This window comes from Onychostoma macrolepis, chromosome 09 (genome assembly GCF_012432095.1).
Source record: "Onychostoma macrolepis isolate SWU-2019 chromosome 09, ASM1243209v1, whole genome shotgun sequence".
Classification (NCBI taxonomy): Eukaryota; Metazoa; Chordata; class Actinopteri; order Cypriniformes; family Cyprinidae; genus Onychostoma; species Onychostoma macrolepis.
Window position 1 is genome coordinate 2,267,338 of NC_081163.1, and position 23,185 is coordinate 2,290,522.

General features: G+C 31.3%; 1 protein-coding gene across 2 annotated transcripts in view; it reads left to right on the forward strand.

Moving 5' to 3' along the window:
* Positions 1–21,942, forward strand: part of mid1 (midline 1) — a 47,907-nt gene extending 25,965 nt beyond the window's left edge. For both annotated transcript variants that reach the window (XM_058787975.1, XM_058787973.1), the window contains exons 3-10: positions 1,923–2,018; positions 4,376–4,483; positions 6,068–6,216; positions 6,657–6,784; positions 9,465–9,608; positions 12,331–12,492; positions 13,566–13,773; positions 18,738–21,942. In XM_058787975.1, coding sequence (XP_058643958.1) covers positions 1,923–2,018; positions 4,376–4,483; positions 6,068–6,216; positions 6,657–6,784; positions 9,465–9,608; positions 12,331–12,492; positions 13,566–13,773; positions 18,738–19,086 — 1,344 coding nt within the window. In that variant the 3' untranslated portion in view covers positions 19,087–21,942. The remainder of the gene's footprint in view (positions 1–1,922; positions 2,019–4,375; positions 4,484–6,067; positions 6,217–6,656; positions 6,785–9,464; positions 9,609–12,330; positions 12,493–13,565; positions 13,774–18,737) is intronic.
* Positions 21,943–23,185: the final 1,243 nt, after the last annotated feature.

A 23,185-nucleotide genomic window follows, 5' to 3' on the forward strand; every position in this document is an offset into this window, starting at 1 on the left:
GGTTAAAATCCCAAAGATAAACAGAGATGAATAATCTGAGAAAATGTATCGGGGATTAAATGTCATATAAATCGGAGCTCTGGCAGAGAATATGATTTCCATCTCTCTGATCGTCTATTTTTAGCGTTGTGCACATTACACATGCTCTCTTTGGTCTCTTGTCATCGTTTGAACTCACTGACCTCATTTCCTAACCTTACAAATGAAACTCTCAAATGTCATATTTTACATGCATTTGCTGTTTTATTTACTGGCCAGAACGATGAATCATCTGATATTTGAATTAAGTATTTGTAAAGGAAAAATGGTTTCTATATTCTGCATTGTTTCTAGGTCACTAAACAATTAAGCAAATTAGTGCCATGTCGTGAGCATGTGAATGTCTTTGTGCAGACGGTCAGACTTTCTTTTCCAGCCTGATCTTAAATTAAAAACATGATCATCAGATTGTGATCGTTACTCCAGTGCTGCTGTCAAATCAGTGTTGTTTTAGCAGCATTTATATACTATTATAGCTTTTGTTAATATTTTTAATTCGATATTTTTCTTTTTTCATTTTAATTCTAGTTAAAGTTTTAGTGATTTTGTTGTTCTTGTCTTTTTTTTTTTGTCTATAGTTTTAGTTTCATTTATTTTAGTATTTATACTAAATGAAAATGCCAAATGCTAGTAAAAACAAGCAAGTTTTTAAATTTGTATTTTATTTCAGTTAATGTTTTCAGTTATTTCAAATATATATTTTATTTGTATTTTTTTTTATTTGTATATAAGTTTTAGAAATTGTTTTTTTTTTAAAATTGTTTATATAATTTTTAAGTTTTAGTTATTTTAGTATTTCACATAAAACAGAAATGAGAAATGTTACCTTTGCAACTATATGAAAAAAAGTTTGAGGGTTTTAAATTTTATTTCAGTTGATTTATTGTTTTAATTCTTATTTTAATATTTTCAGTTTTCATTTTAATGTTAAAGTTTTAGTAATTTTGTTGTTTTCATAACTTTATTAGTTTTTTAAATTATGTATGCATAGTTTTTAAGTTTTATTTTTATTTTAGTACTTTAAAAGGAATAACAGCCAGCTGAAATAATTTTTATTTTTTTTATTTTTTATCTTATTAAAATTAGTGTATTTCTTATTCCAAATAATTAAAGTCTTTTTATTTTATTTTATTTGTTTTTACAGTTTTTGTAAATATTGTAGATTTATTTATTTATTTATTTATTATTTATACATTTTAATTTTAAGTTGTTTTTTAATTAGATTTTTTTTTATGTCTGTTTTTTTAAGTTTTAGTTATTTTATTATGTTAACCAAACAAATGAGAAATGCTGCTTTGGCAGCTAGCTGAAATAAGTTTTTTAAATATTTTATTGCAGTTAATATTTATGTTTTTTTTTGTAAGCTATTAAAATATTTTATATAGTTTTAGTTTTAGATAATGTTAATAACCCTGCATTAAAGCCATTTCATGCTCACTTTCACTCATAATATCATCTGATGATATCACTGTAGCTGTAACATTTTGTATTAAACTTGCAAAATGCAAAATAAAAGCATTTTCACTCTTGGTCTCAGATGTTTGGTCATGTTAAGCAGAAATGAGGTTGGAGCTCATCAAAAGGGCTTGATCTGCTTTTTTTAATACCAAATCCGTGGCAGGCGCTTTCCTCCCTCCCCCATGACGAGCGTTAGCGCTCAGGCCCGCGGACACAACATGTTTGACATGCTTAACGACAGACCAGAGCATCAGTGCATGAGTCGCGCTTCAGACGCCGCAGCAGAAAACACCAGCTTCTCCAAACTCAAATATGGAAGTAGGATATTTGGTAGATGATTTAGTTTTGCTGTTTTTCCTCAGTGAGTTAAACTGTGCTGATATGATATGAACTGGCATTTTTTCTGCTGTTGTTGTTTTCCGCAGCACATGTTGGATTCCAACCTCAGCAATCTGATCAAGAGGAACAGCGAGCTGGAGAACCTGATGGCCAAGCTGATCCAGACGTGTCAACATGTGGAGGTAAAGCAAGCGCTGCTTTCATGATTACATCCACTTAAATACGTTCATTATATTCACTTTAGTGTTTGTTTTACTTATCACAAAATGCAAACATTTTTGTTTTTATTTGTCACTTGTAAGCTGGAAAACATGTTTTTGTAACCGTAATTCATTCAAACTTTTATTAAAGTTAAACTAATTTTGTTGCGTTTTGTGATTTTTATTAGTTACATTTTTGTTTTTAGTTTTAGATGTTTTAGTATTTCAACTAAATGAAAATGAGAAATGTTGCCTTGGCAGCAATTTAAATTAAAAGTACTTTAATTGTATTTAATTTCAGTAAATGTTTATCTTATTTCAAGTAATGAAAATGTTTTTTATAGTTGCTGTTTTAAATGCTATTTTTATATTTTCAGTTTTAATTTTAAAGTTTTAATAATGCAATTTTTGTGAATTTTTTATTTTTATTCATTTTTCTAAATGGAAATGTTCCGCCATGATGGATTCGTCATGTAATTAAACCGCAACAATGTTAATATCCTCTGTCTCTGACATAAGTTGCTTTTAATAAACATTAAATAAACTTGTAAATGGTCCGGCGTCTTTATAAACCGCTAACGTTACGTAGAGACCGTTGATCAAACGGCTGATCAAGCAGGCAATGAAAACTTGCAGTACATACGGATTTCATAATCTTGGAAATATAAATATAGTATCAATTAATGGAGTATAGCTTATGACAAAATAACTGGCATGATTCGTGGAGCGGCCGTGAGAAACGCGACCCTGTCTTCTTTTCTTTGTCCTACACCGAGATGCACCGAGATAAGTGACGGATTCACATCCCGGACTCGATAGCCAGAGTTGGGCAGAACTTAGTTACTAGTTACTTAGTTACTCTAATAATATTACTTTTTGCAGTAACTAGTAATGTAACTAATTACTAATAAGGTTTCAATAATAATATTACAGTTACCATCCATAAAACAGCTTAGTTTCTTTTGATTTAAAATCCAACAAATAAAACCCCGCTGATTTAAAATCCAACAATCAAATAATTCCTAGATTTATTTTCATAATTTTCACGACATTCAGCAGATGGAAATATTGCATTATATTGATTTTGTCAGGAAAAAAGATGATCTGAACACTGTTTTGTATTACTTTACTCTGGAATTATTATATTACTATAATAAAACATCTTTTTGGAAAATTAATCATTCTAGAAGAATACACAGTTACAACTTCTGTGGGGCGTGAAGAAAAAGTAATGTAACTAGTAGTGTAACTAATTACTGTTGCCAGAAAGTAATAAGTAAAGTAACAATATTACTTTTGAAAGGAGTAACTGGTAATGAGTATTATATTACATTGAGTAACTAGCCCAACACTGTCGATAGCAGACGCAAGTTTACTACGGGCTGCCACGATCCTCACAATCTGCGCTTTAATTTTCATTTTTATTCATAATAACCACCTCTCCGAGACCTGGCGACACACTCACTGTTTGTCTTTGTTCAATCGTGCACTTTATTTTATTTAAACCTCCTCACCTGTAAATTTAAAGTTAATCCCTAATTGAGTTATGAAGCAACGGGATTAAAGTTAATCTATTTTAAATATAAAATAAATCCAGGATCAAAATGATGGTTTAAATGTAAACCTGCTTATTTTTAAACAAGGTTTAAAGTTTGTTGCAACAGAATTATTAGATAAACCTTGATTTAATCTAGATTTAAGATCAATCCTTGTTGTGCAACCCACCCTTAATGTTTATCTTATTTCAAGTAACGACCTTTTTTTTTCTTATAGTTTTAGATTTTATTTTATGTTTCCAGTTTTCATTTTCATTTTAGTTACTGTTTTAGTAATATTGCTGTTTTTGTAATTTTACTAGTTTTTAGTTTGTGTTGTTTTTATTATGTGATGGCGATATAGTTTAAGTTTGCCTTGGTAAATAGCTCAAATAAAATAAGTTTAGTTGTATTTTAAAGAAATTAAGCCTGTTTTAGGACCATTTAAGTTTTTATTTTATTTTTTTTATTTTTTTTTTTTGCATTATTTTGACATTTATTAGTCAGTTTATAATAAAGTAAATCATTAAAGTAAGTTACATTTTTTTAACTTAAGTTTAAGTATTTAAAGACAGACCGCTGTTATTCTGCTTTTATTATACAGCTATTTTGATTATTATTAATAATAATAATGACTTTTTATAAAATATTGATATATTTAATTATATCACTGTTGTTTTTGTTTTATAAAACCACATGTAACCTGATGTAACATGATTTTAGGCATGCAATGTGACACTACCGGCCTCCAAATGATTCATTTTGATTGCTTTGTTTGATTTTTATTTTATTTTTTTATTTCAGCACAATGCGGCTCATCAGGAGAGCAAACTGGCAGAAGAGTGTGACACACTGATAAACATCGTACAGCAGAGGAGACAAATCATCGGCACTAAGATCAAAGAAGGAAAGGTAATTGAGCAATAGCGCATTAAATTGATCAGAAGTGACAGTAAAGACGTTACAAAAGATTTCTATTTCAAATAAATGCTGCTCTTTTGAACTTTCTATTCATCTGTGAATCCTGAAAATAAAATATATCAGTGTTTCCCCAAAAATATTGGGCAGCACAACTGTTTTCAACATTGATAATAATCAGAAATGTTTCTTGAGCAGCAAATCAGCATATTAGAATGATTTCTGAAGATCATGTGACACTGAAGACTGCAGTAATGAAGCTTTGATCACAGAAATAAATTACATTTGAACAGATATTGACATAGAAAACAGCTGTTTTAAATTATTAAAATATTTCACAATTTACACAAAATTGAAAAAAATAATCATCATATCTACTTTCCCGGTCTTGTTGTGCACGATTCATCGGTTATTCCACAAAAACAAAGATTGCATTTGTAATATTTTATCAAAACTTTGTTTTGTTTGTCATCATCATGATGTCAATGCCCACTTTCATGATTGCTGATGGATAAAATAACATATTTTTTCTCTTTGCTCTATTTCACTCAGAAATACTTTTCACATTATGCAACTAAAATGATTTGCTAAAGTGATTTCAGGTTGACTTTAATGGCGAGTTCTTAAATGGAGGAGAGAAAAAACCCCCGAAAGTCTCTGAGAATTTCTCTCGGAGGAAACTCTGTTTCCTTCCTCACCGCATGTGAATGTCAAAGGCCGCTTATGTATTACCAAAGCCAGAGGATTCGCTTCTCAGACCTTCTGATATTTCAGTTTGAACTGAGTTGATGATTTTTTTTTTTTTGTTTTTTTAATCGGAAGCTCAGTTCATTCATTTTGATCCATTTCACAGAAAACAGGACTTCATATCTAATGTCATTTTGTCTCTCAAGTAAATGTGTCTTGATTTAAGAAACTTTTAGACATTTGCACTGGAAAATAAGACAAAGATACTAAGGAAGAGATTCATTTTTTGCATTGTGATCAAAACAATACAATAAAAGTATATTTTCCATATTTTCTAACAGTTGGGAGCAGAGCTATTTAAAAACGTGTTTTTATAGTTTTATTTATATATTTTCAGTATTCAGTTTAATTTTAGTTAAAGTCTTATTAATTTATATTGCATGATTTTTATTATTGTTTTTTAATGATGTCTGTAGTTTTTAGGTTTTTTTAGCATTTTATTTTATTTCAGTTAATTCAGTTCATCTTATTTCAAGTAATGATTTTGTATGTAGTTTTAGATTTTATTTTAATTTTCAGTTTTCATTTTAATCATAGTTTAAATTTTCTGTCTTCATAAACATTTAAACATTTAGAGACCATATTGTGTTCCCTTAAATCTATTCCTTAAATTTTCTTTGTGGTCTTAAAAAGGTCTTAAAGAAGTCTTGAACTTACCTTCATCAAACCTGCAGAAACCCTGTTTTATATCAAAATGGATAATCTTCTGACTTTTTTCATAGTAATTTGGTGGGAACAAGAACAGGAAAGTTTATGAAGACAAACTACTGATGCTGGTTTGGCAGAGCTGGCCTGTTTTCATCCTCATAACGTGTGTTTGTCTGTTTCTAGGTGGTTCGCTTGAGAAAGCTAGCGCAACAGATCGCTAACTGCAAGCAGTTCGTGGAGAGATCGTCCTCGCTCATCACTCAAGCCGATCTGGTTCTGAAAGAGACGGATCACGCTCGATTCCTGCAGACTGCAAAGAGCATCTCAGAGCGGTGAGCAAACTTCACATGCAAAAGCCGTAATGTCAGTCTGGAGCCAAACTACAGAAAAAAACTAGTGCAATAGTACTTTTAAATCTAAAAAGTACCTGTGTAACTAAAAAGGTCTCATTCAAATTTAACATAAAGTTATACATCGAACCTTTGCTATCTTAGCATCTCTTAACCAGTGTTGGGGAAAGTCACTTTTAAAAGTAATGCATTACAATATTGCAATACTCCCTAAAAAAAAGTAACTAATTACATTACTTAGTTACTTTTTATTGAAAGTAATGTTATGTTACTTTTTAAATCTGGGCAGGGCATTGGTTAATAAAATGGAATTTAATATGAATTATATTTGTCTTATTTAACATATTTAATTATTGCAGGTTTGTATAATATTCTGAGTCTGCATTTGACTGTTTTTATTCATTTTGATAATATAATTACAGGGTCTCGATGGCGACGGCGTCCTCACAGATCCTGATCCCAGAGATCAACCTGAACGACACGTTCGACGCGTTCGCACTGGACTTCTCCAGAGAGAAGAAGATGCTGGAGGGTCTGGATTACCTTACAGGTCAGTTCACCGCTTCAGATCCGTGCAGAACGTGGATTGGGTACACAGTCATTTGCAGCATGCAGCTCGATGTCGCTTTAAAGCTTAAACAGAACTATTTCAGTCATGCTTTTTAATGTTTTAGAAAGAAGTCTCTTCTGCTTTTATCTGATCAAAAATACAGTAAAAATTGTGAAATATTATTAGAATTTAAAACACCTGTTTTCTGTGTGAATATATTTTAAAATGTAATTTATTTCTGTGATCAAAGCTGAATTTTCAGCATCATTACTCCAGTCTTCAGTGATCCTTCAGAAACCATTCTAATATGCTCAAGAAACGTTTCTGATTATTATCAATGTTGAAAACAGTTGTGCTTGTCCAATATTTTTGTGGAAACTGTGATACACTAACATTCAAAAGTTTGGGGTCAGCAAATAAATTAGTTTTATTCATCAGATGCATTAAATTGATCAAAAATGGCAGTAAAGACATTTATAATGCTATTAAATATTTAAAATATATGGTGTCATTTTGAACTTTCTATTCATCTGTGAATCCTGAAAAATAAAAATGTATCAGTTTCTGCAAAAAAAAAAACAACAAAACAAAAACATTTTAACATAGATTCACATAGAAAGCTATTTTAAATTGTAATAATATTTCACACTTTTTACTGTACTTTGATCAAATAAATGCAGCCTTTCTGAGCAGAAGACACTTCTTTAAAAATATTTAAAAATTGTAATTATTCCAAACCTTTGCACACTACTGTATAATAGTTGTTTATTTATCTACTGCCTGGTTGGATGAAAATAAGTAATACGAATGCAATTAAAACGACGACTGCAAGCAGTACTTATTCAATTATTCAAAAACCGAATTGGTCACTCTTTCACACTTTGACTGAACTTCAACAGCTGCCAATGCATGAATTTTTCAATGCAAATCGATGCATCAGGTGGCGCTGTCATCAAACATCTCAGATACCCTTAGAATAAGGCAATACAGTTTCTTTTAAACAGGACAAAGCATTTTAAGATACAGCCAGGTGTCCAATTCTTGCTCTTCATAGACTGTAACTCTGTAACTTCATGAAGTCACATTTATATAAGTCTATATGGAGTTCATCTGAGCCAAAATCAGTCAAAGGGAGTAGCGATGTTGTGAATGTATTGAGGGCGATCTCCTTGTCAGAGAGTCATGTGTGAAGCAGATGAAGTAGATGTCAGTGTTTCAGAGCAGAAGGGACTAAAGTCAGAGCTCCTGGTGAAGCAAATATGTTTTTCTGGTTTTTATCTCTGCGAGGTCCTTCATTCTGCGTCGCGGCAGACGGCCGACTTGAGGGAGTCATCAAACACACAGTCTGCTTTATTTCTCTGCCAACTGCTCACTGTTGCTGCACAAAATCACTTCATGCTAATAATAGTAACGTCATCCACATTTTTGCCATATGTTTGATCTTTAAGGCACGAAACATTTTATGCAAAAACAAGAACATAAAGGATTCTAGCTGTGTAAGCTCTATTTTATGTTGAGTAAACAGTAAAACATTGAATATTTGCAATATAATACATATTATAATATATATTATTTATTAGTTGTTTATGATTTAGTTGTTTTGCATAGTTTTTCTTTAGTAAAATATATTATATTACTATATATTAGTAACTTTATTTATATATATTATCTTTTCTCTTTTTCTCAGGATTATGTATCTTAAAAATGAATAATTAATTATATACCAAATAATATCTAAAAATAAATACTACTGAGATATATGTATGTATGTTGATTTTATTAATATTTTGATTGAGTTGTTATTTTTATAGTTTCTGTTTTCCCTTTAATTTTAGTTAAACTTTTAGTAATTTTGTTGTTTTGTCACTTTTTAGTAGTATGATTTACTAAATTATTAAAAGTTTAACTAAAATGAAAATGAAAACAGAAAATATAAAATAACTATATATATATATATATATATGTGTGTGTGTGTGAGTGTATGTATAGTTTTTATTAGTTTTAGGTATTTTAGTACATCAAGCTAAACTAAATTTAAAGGACAAATATTATTTTTGTTAAAAACAATATGATTTTATTTCAGTTTGCATTTATTATATATCAAGAAATGAAAATATTTTTTATGGTTTTATTTTCAGGTTCAGTTTTACATTTCATTTAATCTATAATCATTAATTAATTTTTTATTCGTTCGTTCATTAATTCTTCTATTTTGCTCAGAACAATGCATTTATTAATGGAAGAGGCTGTGTTTTATTGTATTTTTGCATTTAAACAGTAAAAGAAAAAAATTCATAATGCAAAACAAGCACAGGTTTTCAGTGTCGCTGCGAGGGCGAAAGTGTGAGAAACATTAATATAAACTGTCATCTTCTACAGTGCATTTTCCATTTTTGGGTCAGACGCTGTCATGGTGCAACAGTTTGAAGAGCATTTCTTGCTCATGAAGTGAGATCTTAGAAACAATTACTGTAGCTAGTAATGACATCCAGTTTAATGGCACAGACATTTGTTTATTTCCACCACATTACATGTTGCAGTAAGTATGCACAACACTTGCACATTTGCTATGCATTAGCTTTGGCGTCTGCATGTGGAAAGAGTGTTTCTGGCCTCTTGCATGCAGTATTTGAGTATATACTGCATATGTGTGACCTGAATGTTGTGTTTTCTGTCACAGCTCCGAATGCTCCCACTATCCGCGAGGAGCTCTGCACGGCGTCTTACGACACCATCACCGTTCACTGGACATCAGAAGATGAGTTCAGCGTGGTTTCATACGAGCTGCAGTACACCATCTCCACCGGCCAGACTAACGTCGTCAGTAAGTGGACGAGCCAAACTCACTCCAGATGATGATTTTATTAAAGTTTATTATATTTCTTTTTCTTTTCTTATCTTTTATTTCAGCTTTATTTCAATTAATTTTTAATAGTTTTAGTATGCGTTTTTCTTCATGATTAGTGACTTTGACCTCATAGTAACATCATTTAGGGTTTTATGGATAGATGAATAAATATTAGTGCTGTCAAACGATTAATTGCATCCAAAATAAAAGTTTTTTTATTTATTTATAATATTTCTCCTTTATAGTCTCTCTCTCTTTCTCTCTCTAAATATATATTAGTGCTGTCAAACAATTAATCGCGATTAATCGCATCCAAAATATGAGTGTGTACTGTGTATATTTATTATGTATATATAAATACAAATGTAAACACAATTTATTTATTTTGGATGTGATTAATCGCGATTAATCGTTTGACAGCACTTTATTTCAGCTTTATTTCAATTAATTAATTTTAGGTCAATTGACTTTGACCTCATAGTAACATCATTCAGGGTTTTATGGATAGATGAATACATATGTAGCTGTTATTTGTTTTTATTTCAGTGTTAGTTTTATAAATTTTAGAACTGAAATAACTGAAAACATATTTCAGTTCGGTTAGCTGCTATGGCAACATGTTTTTCATCAAATTTTTGTATTTTATTTTTATTTCAGTTAATTAAATTGATTTTTAATAATATTAGTAGGTTTTTGTCATTATGTTTAGTGACTTAAAATTATTTAGGATTTTATGGATGGATGAATGAATATTTAACATTTATTTATTTTTATTTCATTTTTAGTTTGATTAATTTTAATACTTAAACTGATAACATATTTCAGTTCATGTTTTTCATCAAATATATATATATATATATATATATATATATATATATATATATATATATATATATATATATATATATATATATATATATATATATATATGTGTGTATATATATTTATTTATTTATTTATTTATTTCAGCCTTATCAACTTTATTTCAATAAATCAATTAATTAAATTAAGTTTTGGTAGTTTCATTTTACTTTTAGTGACTTTGACCTCATAGTAAAATTTGCATTTAAAATTTTAACTTTTATTCATTTTTTATTTCAGATTTAGTTTGATTAACTTAAAGCATATTTCAGTTTTTTTTATATATATATTTTTTATTTTTAATTGACCATTATTATTATTTATTTTACCTCATTGTTTTATTATTTTTGTTTTTAGCTTTATTTCAGTTTTATACCATCTTCACCAGCCAGGCTAACGTCGTCAGTAAACAAACCGAGCCGAAACTCGCTCCAGATGACCGTCTGTCAAACACAGGCCGACCGTATCCGTGTGTAATGTCATTATGTGGAAAACGAGAAATCGAATCAACCCTCGCTGTGATTTTATTAGGAATCCAGCACTTTATAAAGCGCTGCAGGGGCCGGGATGGTATTACGACACAAAAGCAAACACAATCCAGCCAGAAATCCCTGAAAATGTGCGTTTGACTTCAGTATGAGCGTAGATGTGTGGATTAGAGCAGATTATACTGCAGGACCGAGAGGAGATCAGACGCAGAGCGCTTTCAGAGTCAATCAGGTCACAGTGGACTTAAAGCACAATTCAGTGCTGGTGTCAGGCAGAGCCAAAGCACCAGAAAACACCGCTAACAAGTCATGCATTTCAATGCAATTATATTAGATCTTCAGATTGCAAGAATGAATGCCAAATCAACCACTTGCCGCATTATTTGAAATTTTATTTGCAACTTTAGTTGCATTACTTGCAATGTACAACTTGATTTTTTCACAATTTTTCTGCAAAAAAAAAAAAAAGTTAAACTGAGGAGGGAATAGCAACATTAGCTAATCCAAATATGCAATTAACACAATACTGAATATAATATATGTTATATATAATATTTGCTACTCATCATAATGTCTGATTTCACCAGAAGAGTTAAATCAAATCTTTTAAATTATATTTCAAAAAAGAAAAACAAACAAACAAATTAAAAAACGGTAAACAATAATGTAAATAAAATTGTCAAAATTCTAGCGCCTATTCAAACACAATTCTGTATTTTCAGTTTTGGTTTGCAAAAATCAGAAACAAGTTTCATGAAGAAGCAAGTGGAGCTTGTATTTCAACTTAAAACTAAATTTCAGTTCATTATTTTTAAGCTTAGGTTTTTCGTAAAAGATTTTTTTAAATATTTTATTTTATATTGTTTTATTTTATTTTTTCAGCTTTATTTCAGTTAATTAATTCAATTCATTTGGATGGCTTTATTCATCCATCCAAACACTGTGGCCTGGCTGGATAAATGAAGAATTAGCTTTTATGTGTTTTTATTTAATTTAGTTTGATTAATTGTATTTTAAAACATATTTCAGTTCATGTTTTTTAAGTTTTAAGCTTTTCGGCAGTTTTAATCATTTTATTTTATTTTATTTTACACCAGGATTTCGCAAGGCTTTTAGGTCTGAAATTATTTTACTTTTCTATTAATGAATTAATAGTTTTTACTAAAATTAATTCTTTAATATTTCTTTTCAAAAAATGGCACATGCCATAATTTTTAACAGCTGGATAAATACCACTGTTGTACACATGGTCACGGTGAGCTTTTCTTGTATAGACAATATATTGCCCATCTCCAACAGAAATGTGCAGAATGTTTCAGAGATTGTCTTAAATGTGCGTGACGTTTCAGGTCTGTGTAACTCGATGGACAGCTGGATGATCGTGCCCAACATTAAGCAGAATCACTACACGGTTCACGGCCTGCAGAGCGGCACCAAGTACATCTTCATCGTGAAGGCCATGAATCAGGCTGGAAGCCGCAGCAGCCCGCCGGCCAAACTCAAGACCAACAGTGAGCCTTTCTGTCATCAGATCAACGACAGTACACTGGAATACAGCCAGAGTTATTTTAGAAGGATTTATATCCTTTATAGGAATTCACTTTTCATTTTATATATTCAATTTTCATTTTTATATTCATTTATGTTTTCAGTTTTATTACTATTGTTATAGACATTTATTATTTTTATTAATTTTAGTACTTCAAATTAAACATATTTCAATTCAATTATTTTTCATGGAAACATTTCTCATTTTAATTCTTTTAGGTTTTCGTCTAATATTTATTTGATTTGATTTTATTATTTCAGCTTCTTGTACTACATTTTATTTTATTTCAGATTCATTTCAATTAATTCAATATTTTTTTTTTATAGTTTTAGTACTTTTTCAGTGACTTTGACCTTTAATTTATTTTTTATTTCAATTTTAGTAATTTTAGTACTTCAACTTAAACATATTTCAATTCAATTAGTTGCCATGGAAACATTTCTCAATTTCGTTTTTTAATTTTTTTTTTTTTTTAAGTTTAGGTTTTTCATATACTATTTATTTTATTTCAGCTTCTTAAGTTAATTGCCATGGTAACATGTCTAATTTTCATTTAAAATTTTTAAGTTTAGATTTGTCATCTAATATTTCATTTCACAGCCTTATTTCAATTTATTAATTAAATTAAAATTTTTAATAGTTTTAGTTTTTGTCTTTTATGTTTCATGTCTTTGACCTTATAGTAAATCTATTTCAGATTTTTTGAATATTTAGCTTTTATTTATTTTTATTTCAGTTTTAGTTTTGTCAAGTTTAGTACTTCAACTTAAACATATTTCAGTTCAGTCAGTTGTCATGGCAACATTTCAAATTTTCATGTAAGTTCATCTAATATTTAATAATTTAATAATATTTTTCATCTAATATTTTTTTATTTATTTTGTTTCAGCTTTATTTCAATTAATTAATTAGTTAATTTTTTCTATTTTTATTAGTTTTTGTCTTTGTTTAGTGAGCTGTAGGATTTCCTGCGTGGTCAGGAAGTTCCTGAAGTCATCAGCTGTGAATCTCTGTGTGATTGTTTGTGAATGGCAGGTCAGCCGTTTAAGCTGGACCCAAAGTCGGCCCACAGGAAGCTGAAGGTGTCACATGACAATCTGACAGTGGAGCGGGACGAAGCCTCGTCGATGAAGAGCCACGCTCAGGACCGCTTCGGCAGCACGGGGAACTACGGCGTGACGGGGAACGTGTTCATCGACAGCGGCCGCCATTACTGGGAGGTTCTGATCGGAGGAAGCACATGGTAAACGCACAAATCTGCACATCTTTGTAAAACAGAACCATTCCATAAAATACATTTGCATAGTTTTCTTGTCTCATGACAAAACATCATCGTCATATCACTACATTTGAATATGACAATATATTGGAATAGAACCAGTGTTATTTTAGCATTAATAATATTATATTATTATATGATTTATTAGTAGTGCTGTCAAACGATTAAGCGCAATTAATCGCATCCAAAATAAAAGTTTTTGTTTACATACATACATAGTAACATATTTTAATACATACACAGTAAAATTTTTCTTAAAGGGGTCCTATTATGCTCTTTTACAAAGTCTTGATTTTGTTTTAGGGGTGTACTAGAACATGCTCTCATGCTTGGTGGTTTGAAAATCGCATTATTTTTCACATAATTTACATTATTATAACACCTCTCTCCCCAGCCTGGCACAAACGGCTCGATTAGTTCCGGGTTTGATGAAGGCCCGCCTTCCGAAAAATGGAATGTGTTGTGATTGGTTAGCTGTCCCAGTGCGTTGTGATTGGCGAACAGCTTAGATGGTGTTTCAGTACTGCCCCGCCCCTTGCCAAAGCAGCAAGTTCATCAATATTGCCATATCAATTAAGACCCCGAGAATATTGAACAAGAGGATCGTGCAGAACCTTTGCACGCACGTATATTGCAAGACATATTAGAGTGGTAGTGTTATTATTGCTGTTTTTGTTGTTGTTGTTTTTGGCTAAATCACATTTTAGATAGAATGTCAACAACAGCTTAAAAATAACTGCATTTACTGTACAGATAAGTGCAACGGTAATATGTATTATGTTTATTGTTCTTTAATTCTAACATTATAACATGAATTGCAGTGAAACTGTTATACAGTTGAACTTATTTATACCATAGTCCCACAGACTTACACTAATTGTGGCGGCATATATATGCAAATTAATTCTCTGCCAGCAGGAGGCGCTGTTGGAGCGAGGTTTCTCTGGTAACGCTGAACACAAAGCAGAGCTCTGCTCACAAACGCTGCTTTATCAGACATTACATGCAAGATGAAATGAAAATTTTCTGAAGACGGTCGGTTTCCTTCAGAAATACAGTGATATAAAAACACCCGATTGCAATTTTGAAAACGTGCAGTGCTCATGTTTATTCAACGAAGTTAAAATTTTGGAAAATCTGTCAGTTTTGATATTGTGGCGGGCGCCACAAATAAATCAATGTATGGGAAACACTGCAGTCTCGTAATTGAAGTGTAAATTCTGCAGATTACATTGTCCAGTATTGTACTGTCAGCCATTTATAAAAATACAGCAGCACTTCTTCTTCTTTGCTGTCGTCTTGTCTGATGCACTCAACCAAGCGTTCTAACCTCGACCTCGCCCCTCCTCACCCGCCAACCAATCGAGTTTCTGTAGGCGGGATTTATTTTAATGATATTCTAATGGACCACTTTGTGATGTCACAACACCCAGAAAACAATGCTGTAGTCCAAACGAGCCGTTCGTTGTAGAAAAGGGATTTTTTTAAAAACGAAATATCTCCCTTTGGAGTGGACTTTGAGATTTGTAACTTTGTAGATCGTTTTATGCCCAAACATACACACTACACACTGCCTAAAATTCAAAAACTGAAAAAGCATAATAGGACCCCTTTAAATATATACATGCATGTGTTTGTATTTATATATACATAATAAATCTACACAGCACACACACATATTATGTAAACAAAAACTTTTATTTTGGATGCGATTTAATCGTTTGACGGCAGTTTTAGGTTTGTAATTTCAGGTTTTTCTTTTTTTCATTTTTAGAAAATTGCTTTTGTCATTTTTATTAGTTTTTCCTTTTTTATATACAGTGGATATAAAAAAGTCTACACACCGCTGTTAAAATGCCAGGTTTCTGTGATGTAAAAAAATTAGACCAAGATCAATCATTTCTGAACTTTTTCCACCTTTAATGTAAACTATATCCTGTACAACTAAATTAAAAAACAAACTAAAATCTTTTAGGAAAGGTGGAGTAAAAATAAAAAACTAAAATAATGTGGTTGCATAAGTGTGCACACCCTTAAACTAATACGTTGTTGAAGCACCTTTTGATTAGATTACACCACTCAGTCTTTTTGGGAATGAGTCCATCAGCATGGCACATCTTGACTTGGCAATATTTGCCCACTCTTCTTTGCAAACACGCTCCAAATCTGTCAGACTGCGAGAGCATCTCCTGTGCACAGCCCTCTTCAGATCACCCCACAGATTTTCAATCGGGATTCAGGTCTGGGCCGTTCCAAAACTTCAGTCTAAACTTCTGGTGAAGCCATTCTTTTGTTGATTTGGATGTGTGCTTTGGGTTGTTATCATGCTGAAAGATGAAGTTCTTCTTCATCTTCATCGTTCTAGCAGAAGCCTGAAGGTTTTGTGCCAGTATTGACTGGTATTTGGAACTGTTCATAATTCCCTCCACCTTGACTAAGGCCCCAGTTCCAGCTGAAGAAAAACAGCCCCAAAGCGTGATGCTGCTAGCACCATGCTTCACTGTGGTTATGGTGTTCCTTTGGTGATGCGCAGTGTTGTTTTTGTGCCAAACATACCTTTTAGAATTCTGACCAAAAAGTTCAACCTTGGTTTCATCAGACCATAACACATTTTCCCACATGCTTTTGGGAGACTTAGAATGTGTTTTTGCAAAATCTAGCCGGGTTTGGATGATTTCTTGCCACCCTACCCCACAGCCCAGACATTTGAAGAATACGGGAGATTGTTGTCACATGTACTACACCGCCAGTACTTGCCAGAAATTCCTGCAGCTCCTTTAATGTTGCTGTAGGCCTCTTGGCAGCCTCCCTGACCAGTTTTCCTCTCATCTTTTCATCAATTTTGGAGAGACGTCCAGTGCTTGGTAATATCACTGTCTGCAGACCATGGCTTTTGCTGTAAGATGCAACTAAGAAAATGTCAGGAAAACTAGAACAGTTAAACTTTATTTGGGTTTAACCAGAGGCACATTAATGTACTGACTTTGAATGTGATTGCTTAATTCTGAACACAGCCACATCCTTAGTTATAAGAGGGTGTGCACACTTATGCAACCACATTAGTTTAGTTTTTTAGTTTTACTCCACCTTTCCTAAAAGATTTCAGTTTGTTTTTTAATTGAGTTGTACAGGTTATAGTTTACACTAAATGTGGAAAAAGTTCTGAAACAATTTATATTGATCTCATTTTTTTCACAGAAACCTGGCATATTAACAGGGGTGTGTAGACTTTTTATATCCACTGTATTTATATTTAGGTTTAAAATTATTTTACTTAAATTTTAGTTTTAGTATTTTTATTTTATTTCATCATATTTATTTTATTTATTTTCAGTAATTATAGTACTTCAACTTATTTCAGTGCGTAGACAGTAGCCCTATTCGGACAGTAATGTGGTCGCTGTGGTGGAGCAGTTATGAAATATTGTTCCTGTAAATACTTTCCAGCATTTCAGTATTAAATATGTGTGCAACAGGTAGCGTACGGTGTTCAGGAGTGGTCAAAAAAGAATTAAACAGTGAATTTTTGAATCGATTTCTTCTTATAAACTCAGAGATGTGGATTCGGATGGCAGTTAAATTACCACACAACCTTTTATTTGTTTATTTTATTTATTTTGTTTTATTAATATTTATATTTTATTTCATCATATATAATTTATTAATATTTCAGTTTTACTTTTAGTAGTTTTAGTCATTTATACTTCAATTTAAACTTATTTATTTCAGTCAGATGCCAAGGCAGCATTTCTAGTCACTTTTTAAGTTTTTAATCTAATATTTTATTTTATTTTATTGCTATTCATTTTTATTTCTACTTTAGTCATTTTAGTACTTCAAATTTTAAACTAAGCATTTATTTCAGTTAGTTGCCGAGGCACCATTTAAAATTTTGATTTAAGTTCTAAAAGTGTAAGTTCTTCATCTAATGTTTATGTTTTATTTTATATTACATTTATTTAAAACTACGGAATTTGTTTTAATTAACAATAACAACACTGAATAGAGCACAACAGTCAGTTTCTGAAGTTAAAATCCCATTCAATTTGATTTTTAATCATAATATATAAATAATATTGTCTACACCTTTTAATGATAATATGTGACCCTAGACCACAAAAGCAGTGATAAGCAGCACAGGTATATTTGTAGCAATACCCAACAATACAGTGTATGGGTCAAAATTATTGATTTTTCTTTTATGCCAAAAATCATTAGGATATTAAGTAAAGATCATGAAGATATTTTGTAAATTTCCTACCATAAATATATCAAAACTTAATTTTTGATTAGTAATATGCATTGCTAAGAACTTCATTTGGACAACTTTAAAGGCGATTTTCTCAATTTTTTAATTTTTTTTTTTTTTTTTTTGCACCCTCAGATTCCAGATTTTCAAATAGATGTATAAATCTCAATTTCGGAAAAATGACCCTTATGACTGGTTTTGTGGTCCAGGGTCACATACAGTATATAAACCTCACGATGTAAAACATCTACTTGTGCTGATATAAATCTGAACATTTTTCAATAAATTTAAACTATATTTTTATACTAAGCAATCATTGACTATGAGTATCATAAATCACAGTGCATCAAAATACTGTTTCAACATTGATAATAATCAGAAATGTTTCTCGAGCAGCAAATCAGCATATTAGAATGATTTCTGAAGATCATGTGACACTGAAGACTGGAGTAAAGATGCTGAAAATTCAGCTGCGCATCACAGAAATAAATGACATTTTAACATATATTCACATCAAAAACAGTTATTTTAAATCATAATAATATTTCAAAATTTTTACTGTATTTTTGATGGAATAAAAACCGCTTTGGTGAGCAGAAGAGACTCAAAATTATAAAAGAATTATACCGGTAGACTGTGTAAACAAACGTGTAAATGTATTCTCTCTAATTCTTTCTAGGTTTGCTATCGGTATCGCCTACAAATCGGCTCCCAAGCACGGCTGGGTCGGTAAGGACTCGGCATCATGGGTATTGAGCCGCTGCAACACCTCGTGGGCCGTGCGTCACAACAGTAAAGAGTTTCCCATCGAGCCGTCTCCTCACATGCGGCGTCTGGGCGTCCTGCTCGACTACGACTCCGGCTCTCTGGCGTTTTACGACGCCGCTGGAACGCAGCACCTGTACACCTTCGACATCGCCTTCTCTCAGCCCATCTGTCCCGTCTTCAGCGTGTGGAACAAGTGCTTGACCGTCCTCACTGGGCTCCCCATCCCGGACCACTTGGAGATCAGCGACCCGCGCGACTGAACGCTCCTCCAGTACACCTGCTGTTCAGAGGAAGGGTTCTGGCAAAAATCTAAATATTCTGAACATGTCCTCATCCTCAGGCCATCCAAGATGTAGATGAGTTTGTTTCTTCATCAGATTTGGAGAAATGTAGCATTGTATCACAGCAATAGATGCTCTGCAGTGAATGGGTGCCGTCAGAATGAGAGTCCAAACAGCTGATAAAAACATCACAATAATCCACACCACTCCAGTCCATCAGTTAACATCTGGAGAAGACAAAAGCTCAAACAAATCCAGCATTAAGACATTAACTAAAATATGAGTCCATAATCCATAATAAAGCTTCCTCCAGTGAAAAACTCCATCTCCTGTTGTCTCTCACATCAAAATTCACCCACATATTTGTTTAGAGCTGTTTTGGCTTGTAAACGCTGCTTGATCTGCAGATTTCTCTCCTGATTCACACCAGAACACTTTTTCACAGGAGGAAGAGTTATTATGGATTATTACTATTTTGAACTAGCGTCTATTTTTTTTTTTTTTTTTTTTTTTTTTATATTTACATTTTTAGTTTCTTCTCCCTAATTTTAGTAATTTTCTAATGTGCTTTTGTAATTTTTATTGTTTTTTTATATTTTTGTTTAGCTTTTTTATAAAAAAAAATATTTCCATTTTAGTTTTAGTAATTTTCATACTTCAAATTAAACTTATTTCAGTTAAAGGCATTTCAGCATTTCTAATTTTAAGTTTAAAAAACTTTTTTTTTATTAATATCAATATTTTATTTCATATTTAATGTGTTTTTGTTTCAGTTTTATTAATTTAAGTACTGTAAATTAAACACATTTCACTCAGCATTTCCAGTTTTTTTTTTTTTTTTTTTTTTAATATTTTTTAATTTTTAATTTTAATTAGTTTAATACTTAAATTTTATTTCAGCTTCATTTTAATTAACAAAAATGGTTTTAGGTAACAATAATATCACCAATTAGAGCACAACAATCATTTCCTGAAGTTAAAATCCCATTAACAGTATTCATAAACAAATTTATATTATGGAGTCATATTTTAGCTGGAAGCAAATTTGAAGTTAAAAATATCTTCGAGATGGATTTGTTTCGTCTTTTGTCTTCTCAAGACATTAACTGATGGACTGGAGTGGTGTGGATTATTGTGATGTTTTTATCAGCTGTTTGGACTCTCATTCTGACGGCACCCATTCACTGCAGAGCATCCATTGCTGAGACACTGATGCAGAGACACATTTCTACAAACCTGATGAAGAAAAAAACTCAACTACATCTCGGATGACCTGATGGTGAGGACATATGCAGCAAATTAAACTATTTCAGCATATTTAAAAAAAAAAACAACAGTGATGTGTCCCTCCTGACCGCTTGTGAACATCAGGTGTAAACCAGGCTCTAAAAACCTGCAGAACTGGACCAAAATTGTAGGAAAAGTCCATTATAACGTTCCCGGTTTCACTAGCAGATCGTATAGTGTACATCACTTCACCTACATTCCATAATTAAGCACCTTGAATCCTAATAGTTGATGATTATTTATGACTCTTCTGTCTCATGCACCTCGAGTCACTTTATTTACTCATCTTTAGGGTTTTTAGTATGACTTCAAGTCCTTATAAGATCTTGTACAAACACCAAAATCATCACCTGTAGTTACATGAAATCAACAGTCACATGATATACTGTCGTTCTTCCTCAGTATTACTATCAAACGCTCCTGTCTGCTCCTGTGCTCCGCTATTAGACCGGCGCTCTTCACGTCCTGAAACATTTACTGTGTTCGGAATGGAGTACTAGCTTACTACATACTGAATACTACGCAGTATACTTACTTTGAGTAGCTGGTGAATAATCAGCACATTAGAATGATTTCTGAAGGATCATGTGACACTGAAGACTGGAGTAATGATACTGAAAATTCAGCTTTGATCACAGAAATAAATGACAGTTTAACATAGTTTCACATAGAAGACGGTTATTTTAAATTGTAAAAATATTTCACAATTTTACTGTATTTTTGATCAAATAAATGCAGCCTTGGTGAGCAGAAGAGACTTTAATAATCTTAATTATTCCAATCTTTTGACCTGTAGTGTGTACTTGTAGATTTTAACAGTTTTTTCTATGCTCTCTAATTGTATTTTGGCAGGTCATGCAGATATTTCTTTCTATTTTGCTAACAGAAAGTTTGCATAGTGTGCACAGTATAATGCAGAGATAGTATGAGTAGTATGGTAGTATGCCATTCCGAACAGAGCCATATATTGTACGTGCACTTTTTCTAAGTATCTGACCTTTTACCCTGTAATTTTGCAAGAAAACTGTGACGTTTAATTAGATGAATTTAATTTTCAGGATGTTTTTGGTCTCCCTGCGCTGGCCTGCTCATCACGTGACATGGAAGGAGAAATGCCAAAGTATGGATATATCCTGAAATGAATTTATTTAACTTTGATGAATCGATCTGATTCTCAGGATGTTTTCATCGTCACACTGAGGTTTGGTTTGGTTCGACCGTCCAAAAGCACAAAGGGATGTTAGTTAAAATAATGATTTCTGTCACAATCAGTTAAATGAATGGCTTTTGTTAGAAATATCTTGTATGTGTTGCAGATTGAGTAGCACCTACTGCACTTTATGCATGAGTTTGATTGGATTCACTGTTTAGATTAAAACTTCAAATTGATTTTTTTTTTTTTTTTGCCCTTTTCTGGAAAATGCTTCTAAAACCTGTTTCAATGTACAGTGTTACAGTTATATTTTGTATTCAGAATTTTTTTTTTTCTGAATTTAAAAAAATTGTGAATAATGTCCTGACCTGGAATAATAAAATTGCTTGCCCCATTTTCGTTGTGAATGCTTGCCTCTTAAATATGATAAATACAATGATTCTACGAAATATTCAGATATTTGTAGTGTACAGTGAAAGATTAAAATATTAAAGATCAAAGTTAAAAAATGAAATGCAGTTGAACGCTTTTACAGTAGCAGTTACAGAATCAAAATGTTGTGTGTGTAATATTTTATTACTCATTCTTAAAATAGTTAAAATAAAACAAAAATGACAAAATATATGTAAAAATATTAATCTAAATTATATATATATAAATATATACACACACACATAGAGAGAGCGTAACTGTGCTCTTTATATTAAGCATGAGAAATAATAACGAATAAAATTAATGAATTGTTTATATATATATATACAGTACATATTTGACTATCTATGTGCTATTTATTTTAAGTATGAATATATATACACACACACACACACAATTATATATATATATATATATATATATATATATATATATATATACACACACACACACACATAGAGAGAGAGTAACTGTGCTCTTTATATTAAGCATGAGAAAAATAACGAATAAAATTAATGAATTGTTTGTGTGTGTATATATATACATACGTATTTGCCTATCTATGTGCTATTTATTTTAAGTATGAATATATATACACACACAATTATATATATATATATATATATATATACACACACACACACACACACACACACACATAGAGAGAGAGTAACTGTGCTCTTTATATTAAGCATGAGAAATAACGAATAAAATTAATGAATTGTTTGTGTGTGTATATATATATATATATATATATATATGGGTAGCTGACAAATAAAAATTGTCCTGTGGTGTGACATAGCAATAATGTAGAAAAAAAACCTTGACATACAAATAACATGAGAAAAATGTATCTTCATTCTTACAGTTACAATGTTAGAGGGTTTTTTGTTTTTGTTTTTTTTACATTTTTCCGTCACACCATAGGACACGTTGATACGTCAACTACCCATATACTGAATATATATAAACATATACATACACACACACACAAACAAATAAATTCGTTATTATTAATTATTCATACCTAAAATAAATAGCACAGTTAGACTCTGTAGATAGGAAAACAAAACTAATACTCATAAAACTCATACGTTTGAGTTTCTTTACAAAATGTCTCTAATTATTTTAGTTGTGTTTACATGTTTAATGTACGTATAAAATTGAATGCAGTCTGGTTGAGTTGGTTTTTTAATTATTTGTGTC